At 39.5% G+C, this 24,605-nt stretch overlaps 1 protein-coding gene across 1 annotated transcript in view; it reads right to left on the bottom strand.

The window, feature by feature from the left end:
- Positions 1–24,605, bottom strand: part of COL4A1 (collagen type IV alpha 1 chain) — a 131,284-nt gene that overhangs the window by 6,381 nt on the left and 100,298 nt on the right. Inside the window, exons 33-49 of the mRNA XM_074815317.1 lie at positions 22,652–22,741; positions 21,900–22,052; positions 19,691–19,789; positions 19,512–19,601; positions 18,497–18,636; positions 17,465–17,595; positions 17,284–17,360; positions 16,450–16,548; positions 15,880–15,930; positions 13,785–13,970; positions 12,976–13,109; positions 9,832–9,904; positions 9,081–9,152; positions 7,007–7,135; positions 5,254–5,352; positions 4,903–5,115; positions 3,247–3,424 (exon numbers count right to left, since the gene is read on the bottom strand). Of these exons, the coding sequence (XP_074671418.1) occupies positions 3,247–3,424; positions 4,903–5,115; positions 5,254–5,352; positions 7,007–7,135; positions 9,081–9,152; positions 9,832–9,904; positions 12,976–13,109; positions 13,785–13,970; positions 15,880–15,930; positions 16,450–16,548; positions 17,284–17,360; positions 17,465–17,595; positions 18,497–18,636; positions 19,512–19,601; positions 19,691–19,789; positions 21,900–22,052; positions 22,652–22,741 (2,014 nt within the window). The remainder of the gene's footprint in view (positions 1–3,246; positions 3,425–4,902; positions 5,116–5,253; positions 5,353–7,006; positions 7,136–9,080; positions 9,153–9,831; positions 9,905–12,975; positions 13,110–13,784; positions 13,971–15,879; positions 15,931–16,449; positions 16,549–17,283; positions 17,361–17,464; positions 17,596–18,496; positions 18,637–19,511; positions 19,602–19,690; positions 19,790–21,899; positions 22,053–22,651; positions 22,742–24,605) is intronic.

Here is a 24,605-nt window from a genome sequence, read left to right as displayed (position 1 = left end):
CATTTGTACTGCAGTTTCTACAAGTGCTCAACGTCATGAAATGAGAGGTAAATAACCAAACATTGTAACTCAGCAAGTATCACTTAAAAGTGGTCCACTGTGATCAGAGACAAGTAACAGCAATTCATCATCCTAAATATAGACCTGAGTGACTTCCAGAGTGAAAGCCATCTCTCTGGAAAATGTCTTACAAAGGTAATCACTGCTAATCTAATCTAATGCTGAGTCTTCCCCAAGCATTTTCCTTGAAAGTGGCTTTTATTTGCATTTGTGGTCTTTATCTCCACATTTCTAGCAAAGTAACTTGAGCAATGAACTTGACAGCAACTCTTCAGAAAGCTATGCAGCACCAGTTCTTTTACTTTAGGTAAATTCATTGTGTCTCATAACTGCTAGGTTACTGAATAATCCAATGACCAATCATGCCTTCACAGGAGAATCATAGAAAATGTAAATTGGGCTGGAAACTTTAAAAGGGGAGCTGCTAATAAGGACTTTGGTAGATATAATTCATTTTTTCTTGTACAACCCCTAAACTGGCTACAGCAGTTAGCAATGATAAAAATGATTCAAAACAGAAACTGAGAACTAGACAGTCTGATTCCTATTATCAGAGCAGTGAAAAGAATCAAGTGCAGAATGGATTAAGTTGGATTCTGGAAAATGCACAGAAGCAAAGGAATGCAGAATGAAAGCCTTCTATTTCTGACTTGTGAAGACGGCTTTCATTACCTACTGCCTTCATCTTTAGTGCAGAAGCAAGAAAGTTATTTTAAGAAACACATCAATGAAACAGTAAGTTAAAAGAAGAATGTAAAGCTGCCTCTATTCTTGGAGCTCTGCTTTGCTTCAAGAGATTTCTGGTATTTCAGTGGAAGGCCTTACATGAAAAGAAGTCCCACGACCCAAGGCAGCATGTGACACTTCTACACCTTTTCAACTTTTGGACAAGGAAAAGTGTTGCTTTAAAAGCCTCAGCTAATAAAATAAATTGAAAGAATAGTCTTCTCAGATTCCTTGCTGGTTTAAAAAATGTGTATTATTATTATAGTAATATATTATTACTATATTATTATATCATCAACACATTATACATAACATATATAACATTATATATTATATGCTATATATAATAAAATAGATACTATATATTATATAGTGTTATATTATTATGCCATACATTTTAATTATTTTAATTATCATACTATATAATTATAATAATAGATCATGATATAATAAATTCTATTATAATAATCATAACAAATAATGTAATAATCATATACTACAATAATGATATATTACACTATATACTATATATATCTATATATTATATATTATATTTTCTACATATATAATATTCTATTATTAAGGTTTTAACATATTATATTATAAATACATTATTTTTGTAATATATTAATAGAATTACAATATATTATAATGCATTATATTATACTATAATAATACATTATAATTATTATAATATAGCATACAATATAATAAACATACAATAATAGAATTAATATATTATACCATTATAGTAATAATAATGGTAAAAATAATCATAGTATAATAATTTTATCATACAATAAAATAATTATCATAATATGATAACTATGATAGATCATATAATCTTGATAATACTTTATTATAAAATATATTACCTATAATAGATTATATAGTTATATATTACTATAATATAATTATATATTACAGAATATGTCATATATATTATATATACTTATATAATTAAAAATTTATTATTTAATTATATCACTCTGCTATGATTAGAAGGAAAAAAATCCATATACAGACACATACACACATATACATTTTAATGGTGCAAAAGCTACTCTATATGCATCAGATAAGGCAAAATGTTGGCGGGTGCCTCCTTTAAGTGTTTCAAAAGTGACTGTTAAAGGTTGTTTTGGGTGCTTGATCAGGGATGGCATAAAAGGAACATGAATTTCAGAGTGTGGTCATTTGAATTTTTCTGGAAGTCAAGCCCCTTCCATTCACATCCAATGAACAATCAAAAAAGTAAGACCAACAAAAACTATAGTCTCTCTTGAGAATCTTGCCCTCAATCTGCCCACTCATTTTCAAAGCATACCAGCTTCTATGGCACTAAACCAAAAATCACAGAATCACAGAATCATCTAGGTTGGAAGGGACCTTGAAGATCATAAATAGAGTACAGAGTACAACTGCAGATACAAGATGGATTCTATTATGCAAAATAAATATCAAATGTTTTGCAGTAGAGCCAAACAGTTTTTTGAACATACCAAGATGTCAAGACTACAACCCACTGATGATTTGAAATATCCTTTCTTTTGGATGGTATATACATACCCGAGAAAACAGTAACAGCAATCTCCACTGCCATTCACTTTATACAGCAGGAGGAGGGATCAGCAAGAGCTGATACAGATCAGAAGCAATAATAGGAATCATAGTAATTTCTATATCTAATGATTATAATTTAAGTTATAAATTGGAGATTCCCTTGTCAGATTCTTGTCTAATAACAGAGGTTCGATTCACCACACTCTTGCTCACACCTCTGCCTTCAGCACTGGGCATATTATGTCAGGGTGGTTTTTGCTAGTGACCTTAAAATTTAAAATGGACCAAAAGTTCAACATGTTGGATTGATGCAGAACAGTTATGTCTGATATAAGTTCCACACTTTATGCTAGCTGAGAATCTGGAATTATTAAAAAATAGGTGATTGATTTTGCAACTGTTTCCTTTACTTCAGACAATAATGACTGTATTCAAGCAGTATGTCCAAAACAATGGACAAAGCCTGGCAGTCTATCGTACAATAAATAATGCTACCATTTTCAAACCAAAGGAAACTGAGCCCTAAAAAGCTTCTAGCTATGGTTAGTCAAAAAAAATAAGAATTGTTTTGGACAAGAATTGTGAATAAATTCAAAACTTCAAAGTACACCATAGCTTTTGCAAAACATCATTTCAAAGCAAATCTTTTCATTTCAATCAGACTCAAAATAGACTACTCTATCTGTTTGGGTTTCTCCCAAAATGGATTTCTTTTTGATCAAAGTCTAAACTGAAAGCATGCACACTGAAACATGTCATCAAAGGAAGTCAAACTTTAAATTTAAAGGCAGGAAATAAAAATATACAGATTAAAAGTCTTTTCCAAAAAAATAAAGTACCATATGCACTTTTCACAGGCTTCTCCATTTTACCAACACAGCAGAGTTGAAACCATACCTGCTGATGAATGGTCTGATATTATCACCGGTGATGGGAGCCATACTCATTGGCATGGGTTCAGGAGTCGACAGCCAGTAGGAATAGTCATTCCTTGACGCAAAGTTACAGACGTTGTTGATATTGCAGAATAAGAAAGGCATGGTACTAAATTTACGAAGACAGCTTCCTGCCGTGCCTGAAATGTTAAGTGAAAGGTTACTTGTTAACCCATTTTTGTTCAACCATTGCCAACTGCCAAACAAATATTTCCAGGAGCAGCTAAAAAGCAGACGACACTTGTTCTGGAGGGCCCAGTTCTCTCAAAGGAAGTGACTTCTCTTGGCTCTATAAGGAAGGAACAGGGCAAGGTAAGGAGGAGCCCAGTCTTGCCTGTAGAATTATGGAATAACTTAGGTCAGAATAGACCTCTAGAGGTCATCTATCCTAACCCCCCTGCCAGTTATATCAGGTTGCTTGGGTCCATAACCAGTTGAGTTTTGAGTATCTTCAAAGACAGAGATTCAACAAACTCTCTGGGGTCCCATTCCAGTGTTTGAGCATCAGCATAGTAAAAAAGCTTTTCTTTATGTTCCACTGGAATATTTCTCACACTTGTGTTCATTGCTTCTTCTGTCACTGAGCCCTTCTAAGAAGACTTCGGCTCTATCTTCTCTACCCTCCCTGTAGACAGCTGTAGACAGCAATAAAGGCCTCCCCATAAATTTCTGTAAAGGCTGAGCAAACCCGGTTCCATCAGACTGTCCAGACCCCACTAGCCATCTTAGTAGCTAGCTGTTGTATTCACTGTGGTGTATCAATGTTTTCCTTGTTCTGGGAGGACCAAGTCTGGGCACAATATACCAGATGTGGTCTCACAACTGCCAAACAGAGGAGAAGAACCACTTCCCTCCATCTGCTGGTTGCACTTTTGCCAGTAGAGCCCAGTAAGTTGGGCAGTGGGGAACTGGGTAGTTGTTGCAAGGGCACACTGCTAACTCATGTTCAGTGCTGCTCACCAGGACTACCAGGTCCTTTTCTGCAAAGCAGCTTTCTAGCAGTCTGTACTGCTGCTACTGAGAATAGCAGTCAGACCCCGCTCTGTTCTACTGCATGAGGTTATTTCATTCTAGGTGTAGCCCTTTGGATTTGCCGTTACTGAACTTCTTGAGGTTCATCTTGGCCTTCTTCTCCAGCTTGACCCAGTCCCTCTGAATGGTAGCTGTGTCCACTAGGGAAGGGTTCCTCCCAATCTTGGCATTACCCACAGACTTGCTGAGAGTGCACTCTATCTCATCACCCCAGTCATTAATAAATTCATTAAACAGTATTGGCCCAGGGACATCGCTAATCAACAACCACCACTCAGACTTTGTACAAGTGATCACATCCCTCCGAGCCGGATGGACCCACCAATTTTCCACTCACCTTATCATTTACTTAGCCAGCCCATATCTCACTAATTTGACTACAAAGATACTGTGGATGACCGTGTCAAAGGCTTTGATAAAGACTTGCATAAATAAACTGACACTATACACCAAACCATTATTTGTACCAACCTAGAAGGCATAATAAAGCACCAACTAGCCAAGAATAATTACACAGGCTTGTTAAATACAGTTCTACAAATGAAAAAAACATTTGGTTTGTAATGGATTCTAACTGAACTCTTACCCAGATCTTGGCCATGTGCTCTTTCATTGCCTTGTACATAAAGCAAGGAGTAGCCATGGTAAATCAGCCTTGTTCCAAATGGACACGATGGTTCTTCAGTGGTTTGACTGTGTCTGGTGACAAGGAAGCCATGAGCAACAGATGGTGCACCTGGTGGGCCCATAGCCCCAGGCAAACCTTCAGGGCCAGGTGGACCAGGGAATCCTCTGGGCCCTACAATACAGAGAGTCTCCTTTTATCTCTACAGACAGCAGTACTCTGCCTACATAACTAAAGAAGTTAAATTAGATACATTCACACTTAATCTCCTATGTTATTTTTCTCTGAAGGAATCAAATCTAAAGAACTCACCTGGGGGTCCATAAGGACCAACTTCTCCTTTTTGCCCAGGTTTACCATCAAACCCAGGGCTACCAGGTGGTCCAGGTACACCTGAAGGTCCTGTCACCCCTGTTGAAAAACAAGGAATAGTTATTACTGGATATTACTTCATGTTAGTTCTGACTTTTTGGCTTTTAATACAGTATGGCACAAGCACACCTCAGCATAAACTAAACTCATGCAGATACCGTGAGTATATTTCAATATCTAGAGCACATATGTGGGTTACTGCAGGTGAAGCGATTACAGTAGAGAACAACAGAGAACTAAGCAGAGGATGTGCTTCTAAAATAACTAGTATTCACCTGGAATATGAAAAGGAAGGGCAGCAATCTCTTCCCTCTCTGTTTATCATATGACTTAATCAAAAACAGACCATAAAAAAGGGTCATGAACAGTGAGAAAATAAGTATTCTCTTAGCTTCTTCCCAACCAGGTTTCCAGACATATACTATGTCTTTACTTTATTAATTTCTAGGGATGCTTTGAGTCCTACATAAACTCAGTAACTCTGACTTTGGGAAAAAGAAGTTACCAGCACCATATCAGCACCACACCAAAATTTCTGTGGCACGTCAGAAGCTTTAGATAGTCACTGCTGTCCTTTCCTGATCAGCTAAAGAGCAATATTGTGTTCATGTATTGAACTGACTACTAAAGAACAGCAACAGATCCCATAGAAGCAAACTCATGCTATGTTCAATTACTGAGATTATTTCATAGTGATTTTCTAATGGACAGCAGTTGCAGAGTTGTAATCCCACCTTCAAGAGCAAACTTCCATATTTATTATATTAAATAGAAAGAAGATACTCATTATGAGGGTGGTGAGACACTGGAACAGGTTTCCCAGAGAAGCTGTGGCTGCCCCCTCCTTGGCAGTGTTCAAGGCCAGGTTGGACGGGGCTTTGAGCAACCTGGTGTAGTGGAAGGTGTCCCTGCCCATGGCAGGGGGGTTGGAACTAGATGATCTTTTAAGGTCCCTTCCAACCCAAACCATTCTATGATTCTATGATTATATTCCACTGTAATTCCCCATCATCTTCCCCCCATAAAACACTCCATAAACCCCATCATAAAACAATCAGGAACAAAGCTTTCTCTTAGAAAATAGCTTAAGAACACCTCTAAGCTCCCACTCTCCATGTCCTGTTATTCTGAAGGACATGTGTCCTTGTGCCAGTATTTAATTTGTCTCACCCTTTGCTCCATTCTGTTACTCTCTAACGTGTTTAATTTTTGCAGTTTACCTTTTTCTTTATAAAAATTGCAATGTCTGGACTAAGAGACAAAACCTAGGACTAAGGAACAAGCTTCCTCAGGAAGCACTTTCCATTCCAAGATCAATGCATTTTTCCTCATGCTTGCCTCTCCCAGGGACACACACTAATTAAGTTTGGATTCAACACTAAAGACAGAAGATATACTAACACATACACTTTGGAAAAAGGATGAGCAGTGTCTTCCAAGTCATCCTTCTCACTACTGATCTCAAATACTGCTGTGATGACTGCAGAGTGAGATCTTATAAAAAAATCACTAGAAAGGCATCTGTTTCTAGCACTCCTTCAAAAAGAAGGACTCTCTCATTGATTACACAATTTAAGTGGTGTATAAAAAGTTGGATGATATTATAACAAGAATCTTCTAGTGTCTAGCCTACCATTGGTCTATTTTTACATTGCTTAAAATCTATTTCTACTGGCAAGTTAGAAACTCTCACCTTGCTGTCCTTTGGGACCTGGAAGTCCCGGGAATCCTTTGAGACCAACTGGTCCTACAGGGCCAGGTAAACCAGGATCCCCTTTAACAAGCTGAAAAGCACCTGGTGGGCCTGGTGGGCCTTGTAAACCTGCCAAAGTTAACAGAGAAAATCAGCACGTATTTAGTATTGAACAATAAAAAAGTGAGACCTTGTACTGCCATTTATGTAGTCAGAGAATAGACAGAGCCTACAGCTGCAAGTATCAATGTATCCAAGACATTATATGTGGATTGAGTAGGGTCATACCTGTTAAGAAGCCACACCTGAAGCTGACTGAGGGTAGAAGACAACAGGGTTCAAGACACAATGGAGGAAACGGAGCTGGGCCTCTGTCACTGAAAGCCTCTGGCAACACCTAGGTAGCTGCACATGCCGCTACTGAAAACCATATTGCTACCTCCTACATTCCCATCTCCCACCAGACAGGACAGAGCAGGCCCACAGATGTAGCTCTGACCAGAAGCAGTGCAATCAGGGTGTGCAAACAGGGAGTGGCACCTGTCAGGGGTGGCACTGGCAGTTTGCGCAGCAGCTTGCTCAGAAGAGCTGCATGCTGCCAGTTATCAGGTTGCTGCCTGCCAGCAGTGACACCAACTAACTGATAGCTGTGCAAGCCTACCCAGAACCTTGAAGTCTCCAGGGAATTAGAATTAGAAGGATGACATCTTTCAATAGAATTACCATTTTTTAAGTGGAATCTTTCTAAGAACTGCAAGGAGACTGTGACCTGCTGAAAGAAAATGGTGTCCACCCCCACAACTGCAAGGCTGTGGCTGAAACCCAAACAGAAGCAGTACAGCCTATCTATGGTGACATGTCCACCCGAACAGACCTTCCAAAGACTGAAATAGCTGTCCAGACCTTAGGTTGCAAGGAGCTCCCTCAGCAAGTTTGCAGATGACACCAAGCTGTGTGGTGTGGTCAACACACTGAAGGGAAAGGATGCCATCCAGAGGGACCTTGAGAGGCTTGAGAAGTGGGCCAATGTGAACTTCATGAGGTTCAACAAGGCCAAGTGGAAGGTCCTGCACATGGGTCGGGACAATCCCCAATATCAGTATAGACTGGGTGATGAATGGCTTGAGATCAACCCTGCAGAAAAGGGCTTGGGGATATAGGTAGATGAAAAATGGGACATGACTCGGCAATGTGCGCTCCCAGCCCAGAAAGTCAACCATATCCTGGGCTGCATCAAGAGAAGTGTGGCCAGCAGGTCAAGGGAGGGGATTCTCCCCCTTCTGCTCTCGTGAGACCCCACCTGGAGTACTGCATCCAGCTCTGTGTCCCCAGTACAAGAAAGGCATGGACCTGTTAGAGCAGGTCCAGAGGAGGGCCACGAAAATGATCAGAGGGCTGGAGCACCTCTCTTATGAAGAAAGGTTGAGAGAGTTGGAGTTGTTTAGCCTAGAGAAAAGAAAGCCCCAGGGACACCTTATTGAAGTATTTCAATATATAAAGGGGGCTTATAAGAAAGACGGAGAGACACTTTTTACCGGGGTCTGGAGTGACAGGACAAGGGGCAACAATTTTAAACAGAAAGAGGGTAGATTTAGATGGGACTTGAGGAAGAATTTTTTTTACAATGAGGGTGGTGAGACACTGGAACAGGTTGCCCAGAGAAGCTGTGAATGCCCCATCATTGGAAATGTTCAAAGGTAAGTTGGATGGGGCTTCAGGCAACCTGGTGTAGTGAAAGATGTCTCTGCCCATGGCAGAGGGGGCTGGACTAGGTGATCTTTGAAGGTCCCTTGCAAGGCAAACCATTCTATGATTCTATGGTTCTAGGATAGCATTTAAAGATTCTAATAATGACAAAACCTCAGTATTGATTTTTCAGAGCAGGAGATAAAACTCACTTTCGACCCAACAGTTAAATCTAATCTGACCATTCAGATGCTGATACCATGATATATAGTTTCATATTCTACCTTTTTATACCGAATAAAAGGGGGAGGGAGTTATCCATTAATTAGTCACAAATAACCATTTTAACAACAGTGTCTGGGAAAAAAAGCAAGTCTTTATATTATACCTTTAGATCCAGGAAGACCTTGGTCACCCCGTTCACCCTTAAGGCCTGGGAAGCCAGGAGATCCTTTTGGACCTGAAGTCAAAGGAAATATTTACATGAAACTTCAATAATTTCTTGATTTGGAAGGATATGTGCAGGATAATCCTGTACAAGACCATGATCATGTACGGGCCATGACTTTATTTGCACAAGTACTTTTCAGCTGTTTGTGAGAACAAGATACAAACAAATGCATTGTCACCAAAGAAATGTTGACTGAAAACAAATTTTTCTTACTTCAATTAATAATAACTTTCTCTAAATTGTAAGAATTAATTTTTTCTATTAATAAATACATTTTTTACAGACTCAGTGTTTTCATGTATATGATGGTGACAGTAGTAGCAATTTAGTCAACAATGGAGACATACCGAGCCCGTGTTTCCTCAGATATAGCTATAACATTTGCCTCTCCAATTCTCAAGAAACTCTTGAAGATTCTTGACTGGTAATGTCTAAACAATTGATTTTACATCCACCTTTTAAAGCAAGTACTCACTTAAAATTGCCAAAGCAAGACAACAGGCAAAAGGTAAAAAACCTTGCGAAAAATCTCAATCTCCTGTATTCTTTTTGACGTGTCTTTCAATGTCCTGTTTCAATAATTTGTAACACAGAATCAAAATTCTTTGAGCATCTTATTTGAGAGAGGAAGGATATAAAAGAGACACCTTTGCATACTTTTTAGGAACATGGTTAATTTTCTTCTTACCTGGAACACCTGGAACTCCTGGAGGTCCCAGATCACCCTTTTGACCAATATCTCCAGGTAAACCAGGACTACCCTGTATAAAAGAAAATGTGAAGTACAGTTATCCTACACTATTATGATATGACTTTCCAATAGGCTGTGTATTTTTGGAAACCTATAAAAAAATTTTAATATGAGAGAAAAGCCATTAAGTTTAAGGAATGGTTATTCTCTACCATGATTAGATGAGAAGCTTCTCTTAAAGGAAAAAGTGTAACACCTTGCTCTTACTAAACTATTTTTTGCTTACAAAGATACTAGATCAGAATAAGGTCTCATTAACAGTATAGCTAATGAAAAGGTTCTCAACCACAAACAACATTGTTATGAAAAACATCAGTAAGCACAAATATCAGCAAAAACTAATTTCAGTGCAGCCCCAGCAGGTGGTTGTTAGTTAGATATTTAAATGTGGTAATTCTAGAATACAGGAGACTTGAAAACTTCCATATTCACATGTGGAATGAAATTAAATATGCTCAACAATTTATAATCCTCTGGAGATTTTTACTTTTCAGCAGGGCTAAAATACTCAAGGACTTAAACACTTCAAACACAATGTGAACTCCTCCTTCTGCTTTCACTATTATAAACTGCTCCTCTGAAATTCATGGTAACAAGTTCATTGTAGCCTCACTGCAAGGAAAACCAAGCTCAGATTTCAAAAGACACTGTTAATAGTCATTTAAATGACTGCCAATTTCCTTTTCTTCTTTGTCTGTTGCAGATTATCTGCAAAAAGCTTGTAAGCACAGTTTAGATTTCTTCCTGGCTAACTCCTAACCCAAGTCTGAAGCAATATGGCAGTGATAGTCCCCTATATAATAAAATGTGGAACACAGGTGGAGGAAAGAAACAAAATCCCTTTGCTAAGTAACTTACCAATCAGAGGTTGGAGATGTGAATTGAGCACTCAGTGAAAAATAATAGCAGTTGTAGGATTCATCTCATCATATTTGGAGAGCAATAGAATAGACACACATAGGAGTGATTTTTCATTTGATTTAAGTTAGATATGTATATTAAGGTGAGAAGAATGGCTCCCTACAAATGTTTAATTCTTTCCACTTACTATAAAGGGAGAAGAGATGACTAGCTCAAAAATGGATGTCAACAGTGAGACTTCCAAAGTCACACAAAAAAAAACCAGTACCCTTAGAGTGGGAAGGGAGATATTAATGAAGTAAGGTTCCCTGGTTTCCTTTGGTCACATAGTCACAGTATGCAGGATTGTTTAAAGAAATGGCTCCCTCTTTGTATCATAATGTGAACTTCTGTAGCACAAAACAGTAGGGCTAACAGTCATTCAGAAGACAGTCATGAGTCAGACAATCTCATTAAAAGGGTTTTTAAAAATAAATTTTTTAGGTTGTTATTATTATAAAATGGAATGATTTATAAGAAGAGTCTATTGGAAGCTTTCCATCAAAATACTTTTTCCACAACAGTATGCAGTTTCATAAACTTTTTTTTCATCAGATATAGTTTGGCAACCAACATTTTGGTTTGGATCTGTTCCAAACAAACCAGAACTATTTCAGCTCCTGAAAATGATGAAAATGTCTATTTTCTAATTTCAACATTAAAATGCACAGATAAATCCATGGGACTTGTATTTCATGGTCTGATCTCCTCATTCACTTTTTTTGAATAGGATTTTTGGACAGGCTGTGTCACCCATGTTGTAACAAAATCTCCTTTCTGATATAGGTTACCATGTACCTGGAGACCTGTGTGAGCAACTGAGCTATAATCAGGGCAGAAGTCTGTCACATTGGAGAAGATGAAGACATTAGAAACCCTTCTTAGTACATACCATGAGAGGAAGTTTAATATTGAAATAACTCATTGGAACATTTCACACAGAGTTAATAACCCAACACTAAGCATTGTGGCTTAAGGATAGTAAAACATTTTCTGATGACTGAAGATATGGAATCAAAATCCTTTAGCATTCTCCATTCTTCAAAAACAGCCTTGAACTGGAATATCAACCTGCAAAATGCTTTAGAATTTCCTGTGGTAGAGAAATTTAGCTCTCTGCAGAAGTACTGCAAATTCTTAAAATTAGGGAAAAATATACTGGAATGTTATTTTCAAATTTACTACCTTCAAAGCTGATATGAAATATGATATGATATGATCTCAAAGATAAAAAGACATAGCCAAGTTCCAGAACACCGAAGCAAATCATTAATGTCTCTGTGAAGCGACTCTTGGATGCAGAAAAGGATGCAGTAGATCTCTGCATTATCAAGAATAATGTGGACCTTTTAAGTCTACTATCACACTATCCTGCTTTTCACATTAGGAACTTATTCCTGAGTCTTCCTTCCTTCTGTACACTAGGAATTGTTGAGTCATACCTACTTACTTTCTTATTCCTTCTTCTATAAATGTTTTTATTATTATTTTCTTAGCACGAAAGAGAAAATGAAAAGTTAAAATACAGAGTGTATTTTTCAATGTGGAAAAAGGCAGCAGACACTCTGAGAGAAAGAGTATAGAAAGCCAATTATTCTGGGTGACTGTCCTATTCCACTTCATTCTCCCTCATACAGAGAAAAGGGACTGTTTTAGATCAGGGAAAATGAATAATATATGACAACAATGTATTAATATCATTGCCTGTTTGTATTTCTAAATCAGCAGCTATATTTCATCACTGACAGTACTAAAAGTGCACTTTATTTGAAAGGTTTCATAACAAAACCAAACAGTTCAGGTATTTTCAGGAGGCAATTTATCGTGAAATATGCGACCTTTAAAATTAACTACTAATGCATTTGCAGGATTTATGGATGTGCTGCAGCCATCCTGTACTGTTAATACACTCTAAATTATATTCTGGGTGTTGTATGTTACCACTCACTATCTATAAATTTCTAATAAGTTCATTAGCTCACTGGCTCTTATTCGTAGGCAGACTTTAAACAGAGAGAATTGAAAGGTTTTCAGGCTGACTTTACATCGTCAGCAGTGAGTCCAAAGGCACTTTGATCATAAAGTATCATTGTTTTGAATGAGAAATACATATGATTAATATATCCCTTAATTACAAAAACCAGCTTTCAGCAAATCTGGAATGTACTGAAAGTAACTTACTGGCAGTCCCTGGAAACCTGGATCACCTTTGACTCCTGGACCCCCAGGAGTCCCAGGCCAGCCATTGCTCCCCTGCTCTCCTTTGGCCCCTTTCAGACCTGGGGGTCCTGGTGGTCCTGTTGGACCAGGTAAACCTACAAACCAGAATAAGAGAGTATTTAGTGGCAAAATTTGTTCAGAGCAGTACCTGATAGAGGATGAGCTGGGTCAACCCACAAATGGGGAGAACCAAAGTAATTATTGTAACAACATTTCAAGAAAGTAAGTAGGAGAATCTGTTGCAGGGAGGTCCCTATGACTCCTCATCTGACTGAACACCTATCATTTATCAGCCTCTGGCTGATGCAAAATAGTGGAGAGTTTTCTATACGTGCAGAACACGTGAGATGGTACATTCTCAGGTATGAACATGCTAGAGACATCTTGCAGCTCTGCTCTACTCTCCTCCTTAACCTCTAGCACAGGGCCACTGCCAAGGTAAGGCCATGCTGGACCATTTTTAAACGCATTAACACTCTAGGACATAGGAACATACAGCCATGACTGCCTCAAAACAGTAAATAAAGTCCAGAAGGAAACATGGAAATCAGAGGCAAACTTCTCAAGGTCAGAAAGACATCTGGACAAAATGAACTGCCTGAGAACATAAAATCAGCCAGTTGTAGGACATAATGCCAAACTGCCTATTAAGGGGAGCTTTTCTCTGATGTGTGAGGATAAACAAGGATGTGCAATATTGATTATATTATTAATTAATTAGGTGAGCTTTGATTAACATCAGTACATTAATACTAAAGATAAGGAATTACCTGGAAGGCCAGGTTGGCCTTGGGGTCCTCTGTCTCCTTTAGGGCCCTCAATTGCACTTCCTGGTAGTCCAGGAAGACCTTGGTTGCCCTTAGGGCCTGGTGGACCATCAAATCCTGGTTCTCCTTTCAGGCCTGGGATCCCCGGACTTCCTGGGGATCCTGGAAAACCCACATCACCTTTTGCACCTAAGATTTGAAAAAAAACCCAAAACACGATTAGACAAAGGATCACAATCACTGAAACCTTCTGCTTTATTATCCACTCATAGTAAGCTTCATTCCTTAAGAAAATATTGACCTTGCCTTTGTACATTTGTATAAAAATGCAAAACTTTAGAAAAACTGTGTTATTCTCCACATTATGACATAAAGTATGAGGAAAGGAGTAATTTGACTGACATATCTTTTCTTAGCTAAACTGATCAATGGGCTATTTTAATTCACTCTAAAAATAGATGAACATTCAGCCTCTATGAGACTTTCCACAAGGAATATAAAGCCCCCAAACCCTTACTCTATTACAATTAGTATTGTCATAGCTGAGTAATGGATGTTTTGCTTGACTAAGCACAAAAGGACTTGCTCCTGGAGAAAAAGGGAATATATTTTTAGCCAGATTTAGACACTTAATACTTACTTTCAGGCTTGTAAAATAGTTAACATTTGCAATTCAGTCGAATTTTAGATCATGATTGAGCAAAAAGAATATAGATTAGCTGGTATAAATACAATAATAAGAGAAATAAAATGTATAAAGAACACTATCCCTCGTTCTTTGCCTAAACAGAACAGGGTCTTTAAATACCGGACTTGTTTCTTTGGAACTACAATACATCTGGAACACAAATTATGTCAGTTGGATATCTATTTACTCTAAAACCAGATATTTTTAAATGAGCTGTGCTGAGAAAATGAGAGAGATGGGTAAGGTGAGAAAGGTGCTCTCATAATCTAGCATTCTACACGCCTTACTGAGCTATGATTAGAAAATCTGCTTATTAAAATAACTTCTCTAACATCAGGGCTTTCTCAGCAATTAAAGACTGTTAATTACTTTGAGATGGCAAATATTCTAAATTCTACATTCTAAAACTCTGGTTTATCACTTTTGATTATACTGTATTTATAGAATGTCCTGTATTTATAGATTGTCCTGTATTTATAGAATGAATGAATGAATGAGGTAGGGCATTGATTATTTCAAGCTATGTAAATTCTTTAAAATCTGCTATGTCATGTTAATTTCACAGATGGATTAGTTGAATCTTTTTCTGTTTATGGATGTTTAAAATTGAAATCCTTTAATTGTACACGATTTTCTTTATAAGCAGCAGTTTGATATCTCTTCACTACTGTATCTACTGCAGTCTAGTGTCTAGCATGTACTTATTTCATAAAATGGAACATGGTGCATTACAGACACCTTGAACAAGCACTGACTCAAGCACAATGTAGTGACACACTTTGAGCAGACCCCAAGTGATTTTGAAATTGTGATAGCTATGTGTGTGCACCCAAGCTAGTAAGTCCTCAGTTCAGGTAATAACAATTTTCAGTAAAATCTCATCAGGTGTCTGCTATCTTTTGCATCTCTGCACCATGCTCCTGTTCATAGCTTAGACATGCTCTATAGAGAGTAACTATTTTAGCAATTAATAAAATTGCATCTAGGCCGCACAACAGACTCAGTTAAAAGAATTATTGTGGTACCCTGGCCACAAAACTACAATCTTTAGCTGTCTGGTGCATAGAGCCTCACTAGACTTTGATTCTTGCAAAATTAGTAGGAAAACAGAAATACTTGGAGTCAAAAGCACAGCACACAAATACAGAAGTTATTTATATTACCTCATCACAGCACAGCTTGCAGTAAATTCCACACTATGAATAATTACCTATTTTAGGGCATATCTAACTCATGTCCAAGGTGCTGCCACTGTAACAGAAATTAGTATTTGAGCCTCTCAGAGTTTCTGCCTGCTCTGAAAAGGTATAGCATGTAAAAGAATGAAGTAGAAAGTATCTCTGAATAACAGAATTATGTTTATAGTATGTTGGGAGGGAGGTTTGATGCTTGTTTAAAGAAGTGTTTTACCTTTATCTCCCTTTGCACCAGGAAATCCTGGAAGTCCTCTGCCTGGAATACCTGTAATATAGAGGAAGCAAAAGATTAGAAAGCGGGACAGTGGTTAAATTTAACCTGTAATGAACAAAACTCTATTAAGTGAATATAAAATCTAAATAAATGGTTTATGCAAAAGTTCTTCAGGGCAGAGACTGTCTCTGTTATGTACTGGTATTGTATCTAGCACAATGGGTCCTGTATGACTGAAAACCCTACCCTAAGAAAAGGCAAGCCTGCTCCATTATTTCTCAGCTAAGTTGCAGACTGAAATTAATTCCAAAACATGCCAATTCTTTAAAGTATTGCCAGCTTTTGTGAAAGAAATTATTTCAAGATTACACTGATTAAACACAGTTGCTCATGAGTGATCAGCTTTACAATGATGGATGACAGTCAGTAGTTTGCAAGACACCATACTATATTTTCTAAGGTTCCATCCAAAGTACCTCAAACCCAGCACACCTCTCTACCAGCTACTCCTGTGTAGCCCATCTCTGTGCATTTTTGTACCCCACAAACTTAACATGACAGTCACACTACCTTGTTCACCCTTTACACCAGCTGCACCTGGAATCCCGTCATAACCTGGTTCACCCTTCTGTCCAATGGAACCAGCAGGACCCGGAACGCCAGGTTCACCTGAAAAATCATTGCCATTTTCATTTCACCTATGAATCATCAGACTTTTTAAAAACTTTTTTCCCTCTAAAGAAAAGCTTAACTTAATCTTTTGCTCCCACAGAGACTAAGCAGATACTGCATGATGACTTTGGTCTGACTTTTCTCTGAGGTTACTTCTGAATTAAATCAGTGTGATACAGGGCTCAAATACTACAGATTTTGACATAGCTGATTATCATGAATCTCAGTGGGTTTAGAGTACAGGAACTCCAGCAAAGACTTGTGAATAGCACAGCCCATTGTCCAATGGGATGATGTATCCTGCAGCCAGTAAACTAAGAACAGAAAGCTCCAAGTTCAAAAATGTTGTTATAACAGCAACGGACTTACTCTCCTCCGTACTCTATTTCCTCTTTAACATCTGTGTAAAGATGCTAATGTGGTGGTTCAGGTTTAGGCCCATGGATCAACTTTACTGTTTTTAAATTTACTCAGAAACAACAGAACTAATGGCTATAGCAACAACCAGTCTTGTGGAAGGTGGTAAAATCTCTTCCACAAACAGTGCAACACTATGCTGACTCAGATTCACCTGGGAAACAGCACTGTCTTTTCTTGCTTATGAAATGAACAAATGTACCAGGAAATATCTGAGCCAAAACAAATGTAGAATGCTACAGTATTTCTTTTAGCCACTGCCTGGAGGTGAACAATATTCTAAGTAGCATTTGATGGTTTATATTTCTTTTCTACCTGGTTCTCCTTTTAAACCTGGAATGCCACTTAAGCCAGGAAGTCCTTTTTCACCCTTTTCTCCATGGCGACCAGGGCTCCCTAAAGAAAGAAGGAAGACATGGATTTACATGTGGGATATTTGGTATAAGTTTCACATTAATTTTTCACTGTAATTTCTGCTTTATTAAAGCATAAACACTTGCCTGGAAATCCTGCCATGCCAGGGGATCCTTTGGGACCTGGAGAACCCGGCATTCCAGGAATTCCTGCACTACCCTTTTCACCCTTATCTCCAGATATACCTGGACTACCCGTTCTTCCTGGTTCTCCCTAGAAGAAGCAGCACACATTATAAAATCTACACATTAATTCTGAAACAGCTTTTTCTGTTTGCAATGGTAGATGTCACCCCTCTTATCCATCGGACTTATAAAGAATTTCATTCTTTTTCCATTTAGAAACAAAGTAATTTAGTATTAAATTTGTCATTAAATTCCACTATCGGAATTATTGACTTTCCTAGCAATTGCTTAATACCTACATATGAAAATGAGTAGTTTTTTATGCATTTTTATGATGGTTTTTACAAAGTCTTTTCCAAAATGGCCTCTTAACTTACTTATTACACTTAATCATCTTCAAAAAAAAATTTTTTTAAGTCTTCAGCAAGTTTGCTACCAGATTAATAAGTTTTAATTTTACAATTTTTACTTATAAATTCATGATTACTGTCATTGTATAGCTAGGAAAAGGAATGTGAAACAAATGAGAATCCTATTAGAATACCATTAGAGATTAAATTAACTTTACAGACAGTATTAATACAGTTCTCTTTTCAGTAATATGTAAGCATTTTATAGGTTTTTCAGCTTCCCAGTATCTCTGTAAAAGTACAGAAACATTATTTCAGTGTGATTGTTTGCTCTGTTTGTAAGAAGGCCTTTTCACTTTATTTACTTAGTATTTTTAAAAGTTATTTCCCTCCCCCACATTTCTTGCATGGTAAATTAGCCTATTCTGAAGAGACAAAATATATAAGAACCCTGGAGATAATGGTCCCATCAAACAGAATGCATCTAAAGCTGTGTATATGCACACCTTTCAAGTTTCTCATCAGGTATTTAAATCAGCAGAACAGAAAATATAATAAAATAGCTTAAAGACTAATAGCATCTTTTCAAATGAGATGCTTGGTAGAGACAGACAATTAAATCCTGAGGGGTGTAAATACCTTCTCACCAGGAGACCCTGGAAAGCCAATTCCAGGAAAACCTGGTGCTCCTTTGTCTCCTTTTTCACCTTTTTGCCCAGGGAACCCTGGTGTGCCTGGTGAACCTGGTACTCCCGGCAGACCCTTTTCTCCTGGTGTTCCTAGTAAGAAAAAAGGAAAAATGAGTGTTATCAGCACTACTGGTACCCTATCAGTGTTGACAATGATTTTTCAGTGTTGCCTTAGCTATTCAGAGCTAGAAAAGCAATGTAACTCACTAAAATAGCTAGTAAATTAACTTTTGAGATTCACTCTCTAAATGGCACTTTTTATGGGAAGATAAGTTCTCCTTATAAAAGAATGTCATAATCTTGGTTTCAGAGTAAACAGAGTTCTTGCTAAAAATAGTATTTGAATAAAAGTTTATGTTGATTTGAATAATTTCTGACAGGACCACAATGAAAAAGGGACTTTGCTGTAGCAAATTTTTCTGTCCCCCTTCACCATTTCAGTCTTTTATCTTTGATTTCCTAAATATGCTAGGCACAAGGTCACCTGAATAGAGACAAAGTTTCCATGTCAAGATAGAGGTTCTTCTCCATTCTATTCTTTATCAATCCCCTCCACAACAACACTCTTCCCAGACCATTACAGTCTGTAATTAACATGTAGTACATGCAACTCACCAAACATTTTATAAGGGAGAAAATACACAAGAAGCTTAATGCAGTTCACACACTAGCAGAGACAAATACAGACAGACAGACAAACAGGTCACTTGAAAAAGTGCCTGCATGCCACAAATAAACAAATTCTACATATCCAGCTAAAGGATTCACATGTAGAAACAGGAAATCATCCTATTATTGGTACATCAAAATAGGGTTGAGAAAGCAATGTCCCCAAAGCCTAAAGTTCAGACGCTGCAAATAGTGCAACCACTTAGTAGATCTACAACAACAAATATTCCATACAGGTCTTTCAATGTTCTACATTAACTTCAGGAAAACAATAAGAAATTCCCAGCAATCAGTACCTGGCAAACCCATTTCACCAACCGATCCTTTTTGTCCTGGAATTCCTGGATCCCCTGGGTACCCTGGGGGGCCCTGATCACCTTTTGGTCCTATGGACAGCAGAGAAATTAAGAATTCCATTAGTTAAATCAGTTTAAAATACCCGATGAACAGTCTCTGTTGCTAGCTTCAGACATACCTGGATGTCCTGGAGTACCAGGTTCACCATCCTTCCCTGGAATTCCTGGTTCTCCATATTCCCCACGTAACCCTTTTTCTCCTGTTGCTCCATGGTCCCCTGGACACCAAGAAAACAAACACAGTGAGATCAGTTTTATCAAAATTTAATGCCATATAATAATCCTTCTAGTTGATTTCTGATCACTGTTGCTTCTCTCAGCTGAACAAGGAAATCGCTGAATTCAAGCTTCATACATTGTACAGTAGAGTCACACTTGAGTAAAACACAACTCTCCAGTCATTAAACCAGAGCTGAAGAAAGGCTGCAAACTATTACAATTTTACAGTTGTCTGTGTAAATTACAAGGCAAGTACCATGGGATAAAGCCCTAGAGGGAAGAAGGGTCCAAGAAAGCTGGTTAATATTCAAGGATCACCTCCAAGCTCAGGAGCAATTCATCCCAACAAAGAGGAAGTCAGGCAAAAATGTCAGAAAGGTCAAATGCCTGATAGAATTTAATCTGGCCAGGGATGTAAAGGGCAACAAGAAAAGCTTTTATAGGTACATCAGTGATAAAAGGAAGACTAGGGAAAATGTGAGCCTTCTCTGGAAAGAAATGGGAGACCTGGTTACCCAGGACATGGAGAAGCTGAGGTGCTCAACAACTTTTTTGCCTCAGTCTTCACTGGGAAGGGCTCCAGCTACACTGCCTAAGTCACAGAAGGCAAAGGCAGGGACTGGGAGAACGAAAACCCACCCACTGTAGGAGAACACCAAGTTTGAGACCACCTAAGAAACCTGAAGGTGCACAAGTCTGTGGGACCTGATGAGATGCATCCGCGGGTCCCAAGGGAACTGGCGGATTAAGTGGGTAAGCCACTATCCATCATATTTGAGAAGTCGTGGCAGTCTGGTGAAGTTCCCACTAACTGGAAAAGGGGAAACATAACCCCCATTTTTAAAAAAGAAAAAAAGAAAGATCTGGAGAACTACAAGCCAGTCAGTCTCACCTCTGTGTCTGTCAAGATCATGGAGTGGATCCTCTTGGAAACTATGCTAGGGCACATGGAAAATACAGAGGTGATTGGTGACAGCCAACATGGCTTCACTAAGGGCACTAAGGGCACTAAGGGCAAATCATGCCTGACAGATTTGGTGGCCTTCTACAACAGGGTTACAGCACTGGTGGATAGGGGAAGAACAACTGACATCATCTGCCTGGACTTGTGCAAAGTATCTGACACTGTCCTACATGACATCCTTGTCTCTAGACTGGAGAGACATGGATTTGATGGATGGACCACTCAGAGGTTAAGGAATTGGTTGGATGGTCGTACTCAAAGAGTTGTGGTCAACGGCTCAATGGCCAAGTGGAGACCAGTGACAAGTGGTGTTCCTCAGGGGTCGGTGTTGTGACCAGTGCTGTTTAACAGCTTTGCTGGTGACATGGACAGTGGGACTGAGTGCACCCTCAGCAAGTTCGCCAGTGACACCAAGCTGTGTGGTGCGGTCAACACGCTGGAGGGAAGGGATGCCATCCAGAGGGACCTGGACAGGCTAGAGAAGTGGGGCTGTGCAAACATCATGAAGTTCAACAAGACCAATTGCAAGGTCCTGCACATGGCTTGAGGCAATCCCAAGCACAAATACAGGCTGTGTGATGAGTGGATTGAGAGCAGCCCTGAGGAGAAGGACTTGGGGGTAGCAGTGGATGGAAAACTGACAATGTGCACTCACAGCCCAGAAAGCCAACAGTATCCTGGGCTACATCAAGAGAAGTGTGGTCAGCAGGTCAAGGGAGGTGATTCTTCTCCTCTACGTTGCTCTCATAACACCCCACCTGGAGCACTGTGTCCAGCTCTGGTGCCCCCAACATAAGGACATGGACCTGCTTGGGGGGGTCCAGAGGAAGACCACAAAGATGATCAGGGGGCTGGAGCACCTCCCCTATGAGGACAGGCTGAGAGGATTGGGGTTGTTCAGCCTGGAGAAGAGAAGGTGCCAGGGACAGCTTATAGCGGCCTTCCAGTACTTAAAGGGGGCCTACAGGAAAGATGGGGAGGTACTCACAGAATCATAGAATATCAGGTTGGAAGGGACCTCAAGAATCACCTGGCCCAAACTTTCTTGGCAAAAGCATGGTCTAGACAAGATGGCCCAGCCCCCTGTCCAGCTGAATCTTAAAAGTGTCCAACTACACCTATCCACAGTTAGAGACTGAAGTTACCTTTTTCTCCTTGATCTCCCTTTTGGCCTTTGAGACTAACCATGTCCATGTTGTCCATTGTTCCAGGTTTTCCTGGGAGACCGGCTTCACCTTTATCTCCTTTGACACCAGGATCACCCTGTGGTCCAATTACACCTTTGAAACCTTGGCTACCTATAAAAGGATAGCACAGAATATTACAGTGGCATAAAAAACTTTGCAAAAATATTTAGTAGACAACCACAAATGAAATTAGCTATTTAATCAAATTTTGAGCACTGAATACCATGCTCTGGAACATCTCATTTATCTCATATGAAACTTTTTTATACCAGGACTTCACAATAGCTCTGTCAAAAAAGTTGACATATTTTTCCTGCCTCACAGCCATTAATTTTAGACTCTCAAAACAATAGGGATAGGAGTTTGGCAGTAATACAGGGTCATTATTTGAAGGATTTAATTAAGACCTTCCTGCTGGCTTTTTATAATTGCTAACACAGTATTTTTCTTGGAGTAATATCTATAGCATCCTTACATCTAGGAAACCCTTACGTTGTTGACAAATGGATCAAAAATCCTGGCTCAGTGCCCAAATACATGACTGCTCCTAGGATATGGCTTTCTAAATTACACTATTTCTAACTTATAGGGAAGTTACTTGAGATAAAACCTTCCTTAGGCCAAGCATACTCCTTATATTTCCAGTGTTGTCTTCTGCCAGGAAAAAGGTGGATTTTACAATTCTGATTCTGAGAAAATCTCTCATTTACCTTTTTCACCAGGCAATCCTCGATCTCCAACTGGTCCAGGAGTTCCTGGCAGTCCAGGAGTTCCCATAACTCCCATTTCTCCTTTGGGTCCTGAAACCAAAGTGAAAGAGTGAATAACAGAATAAAGCCAGCAGTGTAAAGTTTAAGAAATGGAATTATTTACTCCCTATCACATTAGGAATTGCACTACTTAAGGAAAAATGGGACAAATAAGATGATTAATATGAAATAGCCTGATTTTACTGAGAAAACAGTAAAATCAGTGTTATGAAAACCAGAATAAAACACAGTTTGTAATGGGTTTTTGACAGATTCTTAAAACTTCCTATTGCAGTAAACAATGCTGTCATTAACAAAGGCATTATTAAAACCACATTCTGTCACTGCAACTGTGCAGAATAATCCCCTTTCAGTATTACAGGCTAAAGGCTAGTTCCTGCAAGTTACTGGATTTGATCACCCTGAGCAAGTTACTGGAGCAGCTTATGCTGAGTACCATCACACAACACATGTGGGACAACCATATGATCAGGCCCAGTCAGCATGGGTTTATGAAAGGCAGGTCCTGCTTGACAAACCTGATCTCCTTCTACGACAGGGCGACCTGCTTATTGGATGAGGGAAAGGCTGTAGATTTTGTCTGCCTTGACTTCAGTAAGGCCTTTGACACCGTTTCCCACAGCATTCTCCTGGCAAAACTGGCTGCTCGAGGCTTGGATGATCACACGCTTTGCTGGGTAAAAAACTGGCTGGATGGCCAGGCCCAGAGAGTTGTGGTGAACGGAGTTAAATCCAGTTGGCAGCCGGTCACGAGTGGTGTCCCCCAGGGCTCGGTTTTGGGGCCACTCCTGTTTAACATCTTTATTGATGATCTAGATGAGGGGATCGAGTGCACCCTCAGTAAGTTTGCAGATGACACCAAGTTGGGTGGGAGTGTTGATCTGCTCGAGGGTAGGGAGGCTCTGCAGAGAGACCTGGACAGGCTGGAGTGATGGGCTAAGGCCAACTGTATGAGTTTCAATAAGGCCAAATGCCGGGTGCTGCACTTTGGCCACAACAATCCCCAGCAGCGCTACAGGCTTGGGGAGGAGTGGCTGGAGAGCTGCCAGTCAGAGAGGGACCTGGGGGTGTTGATTGACAGCCAGCTGAACATGAGCCAGCAGTGTGCCCAGGTGGCCAAGAAGGCCAATGGCATCCTGGCTTGTATCAGAAATAGCGTGGCCAGCAGGGACAGGGAAGTGATCTTACCCCTGTACTCGGCACTGGTGAGGCCACACCTCGATGACTGTGTTCAGTTTTGGGCCCCTCACTACAAAAAGGACATTGAATGACTCGAGCGTGTCCAGAGAAGGGCAACGAAGCTGGTGAAGGGTCTGGAGCACATGTCGTATGAGGAGCGGCTGAGGGAACTGGGGTTGTTTAGTCTGGAGAAGAGGAGGCTGAGGGAGACCTCATCACCCTCTACAACTACCTGAAAGGAGGTTGCAGAGAACTGGGGATCAGTCTCTTTAACCAAGTAATAAGTGATAAGACAAGAGGTAATGGCCTCAAGTTGCGCCAGGGAAGGTTTAGACTGGATATTAGGAAGTATTTCTTTACAGAACGGGTTGTTAGGTGTTGGAATGGGCTGCCCAGGGAGGTGGTGGAGTCCCCATCCCTGGAGGTGTTTAAGAGTCGGGTTGACATAGTGCTGAGGGATATGGTGTCGTTGAGAATGGCCCATGTTAGGGTAACGGTTGGACTAGATGATCTTCAAGGCCTTTTCCAGCCTAGATGATTCTGTGATTCTGTGATTCACCAAAGGACTTAAGTAACAGTTCAGTTACATGTGCACAGAGCTGCTTTAACTAACGTCAGCCCATGTTTTTTCCCAAGCTTGGGCTCTTTGATGGATCAATTCCGAACTGAGATCAATAAAACGGTTGTCAAAGATGCTGGTTTCTGAGGGAAAAGG

The sequence above is a fragment of the Strix aluco genome, chromosome 2 (assembly GCF_031877795.1).
Source record: "Strix aluco isolate bStrAlu1 chromosome 2, bStrAlu1.hap1, whole genome shotgun sequence".
NCBI lineage: Eukaryota > Metazoa > Chordata > Aves > Strigiformes > Strigidae > Strix > Strix aluco.
Note: the sequence above shows the minus strand (reverse complement) of the source record. Positions and strands in the feature narration are given on the sequence as shown.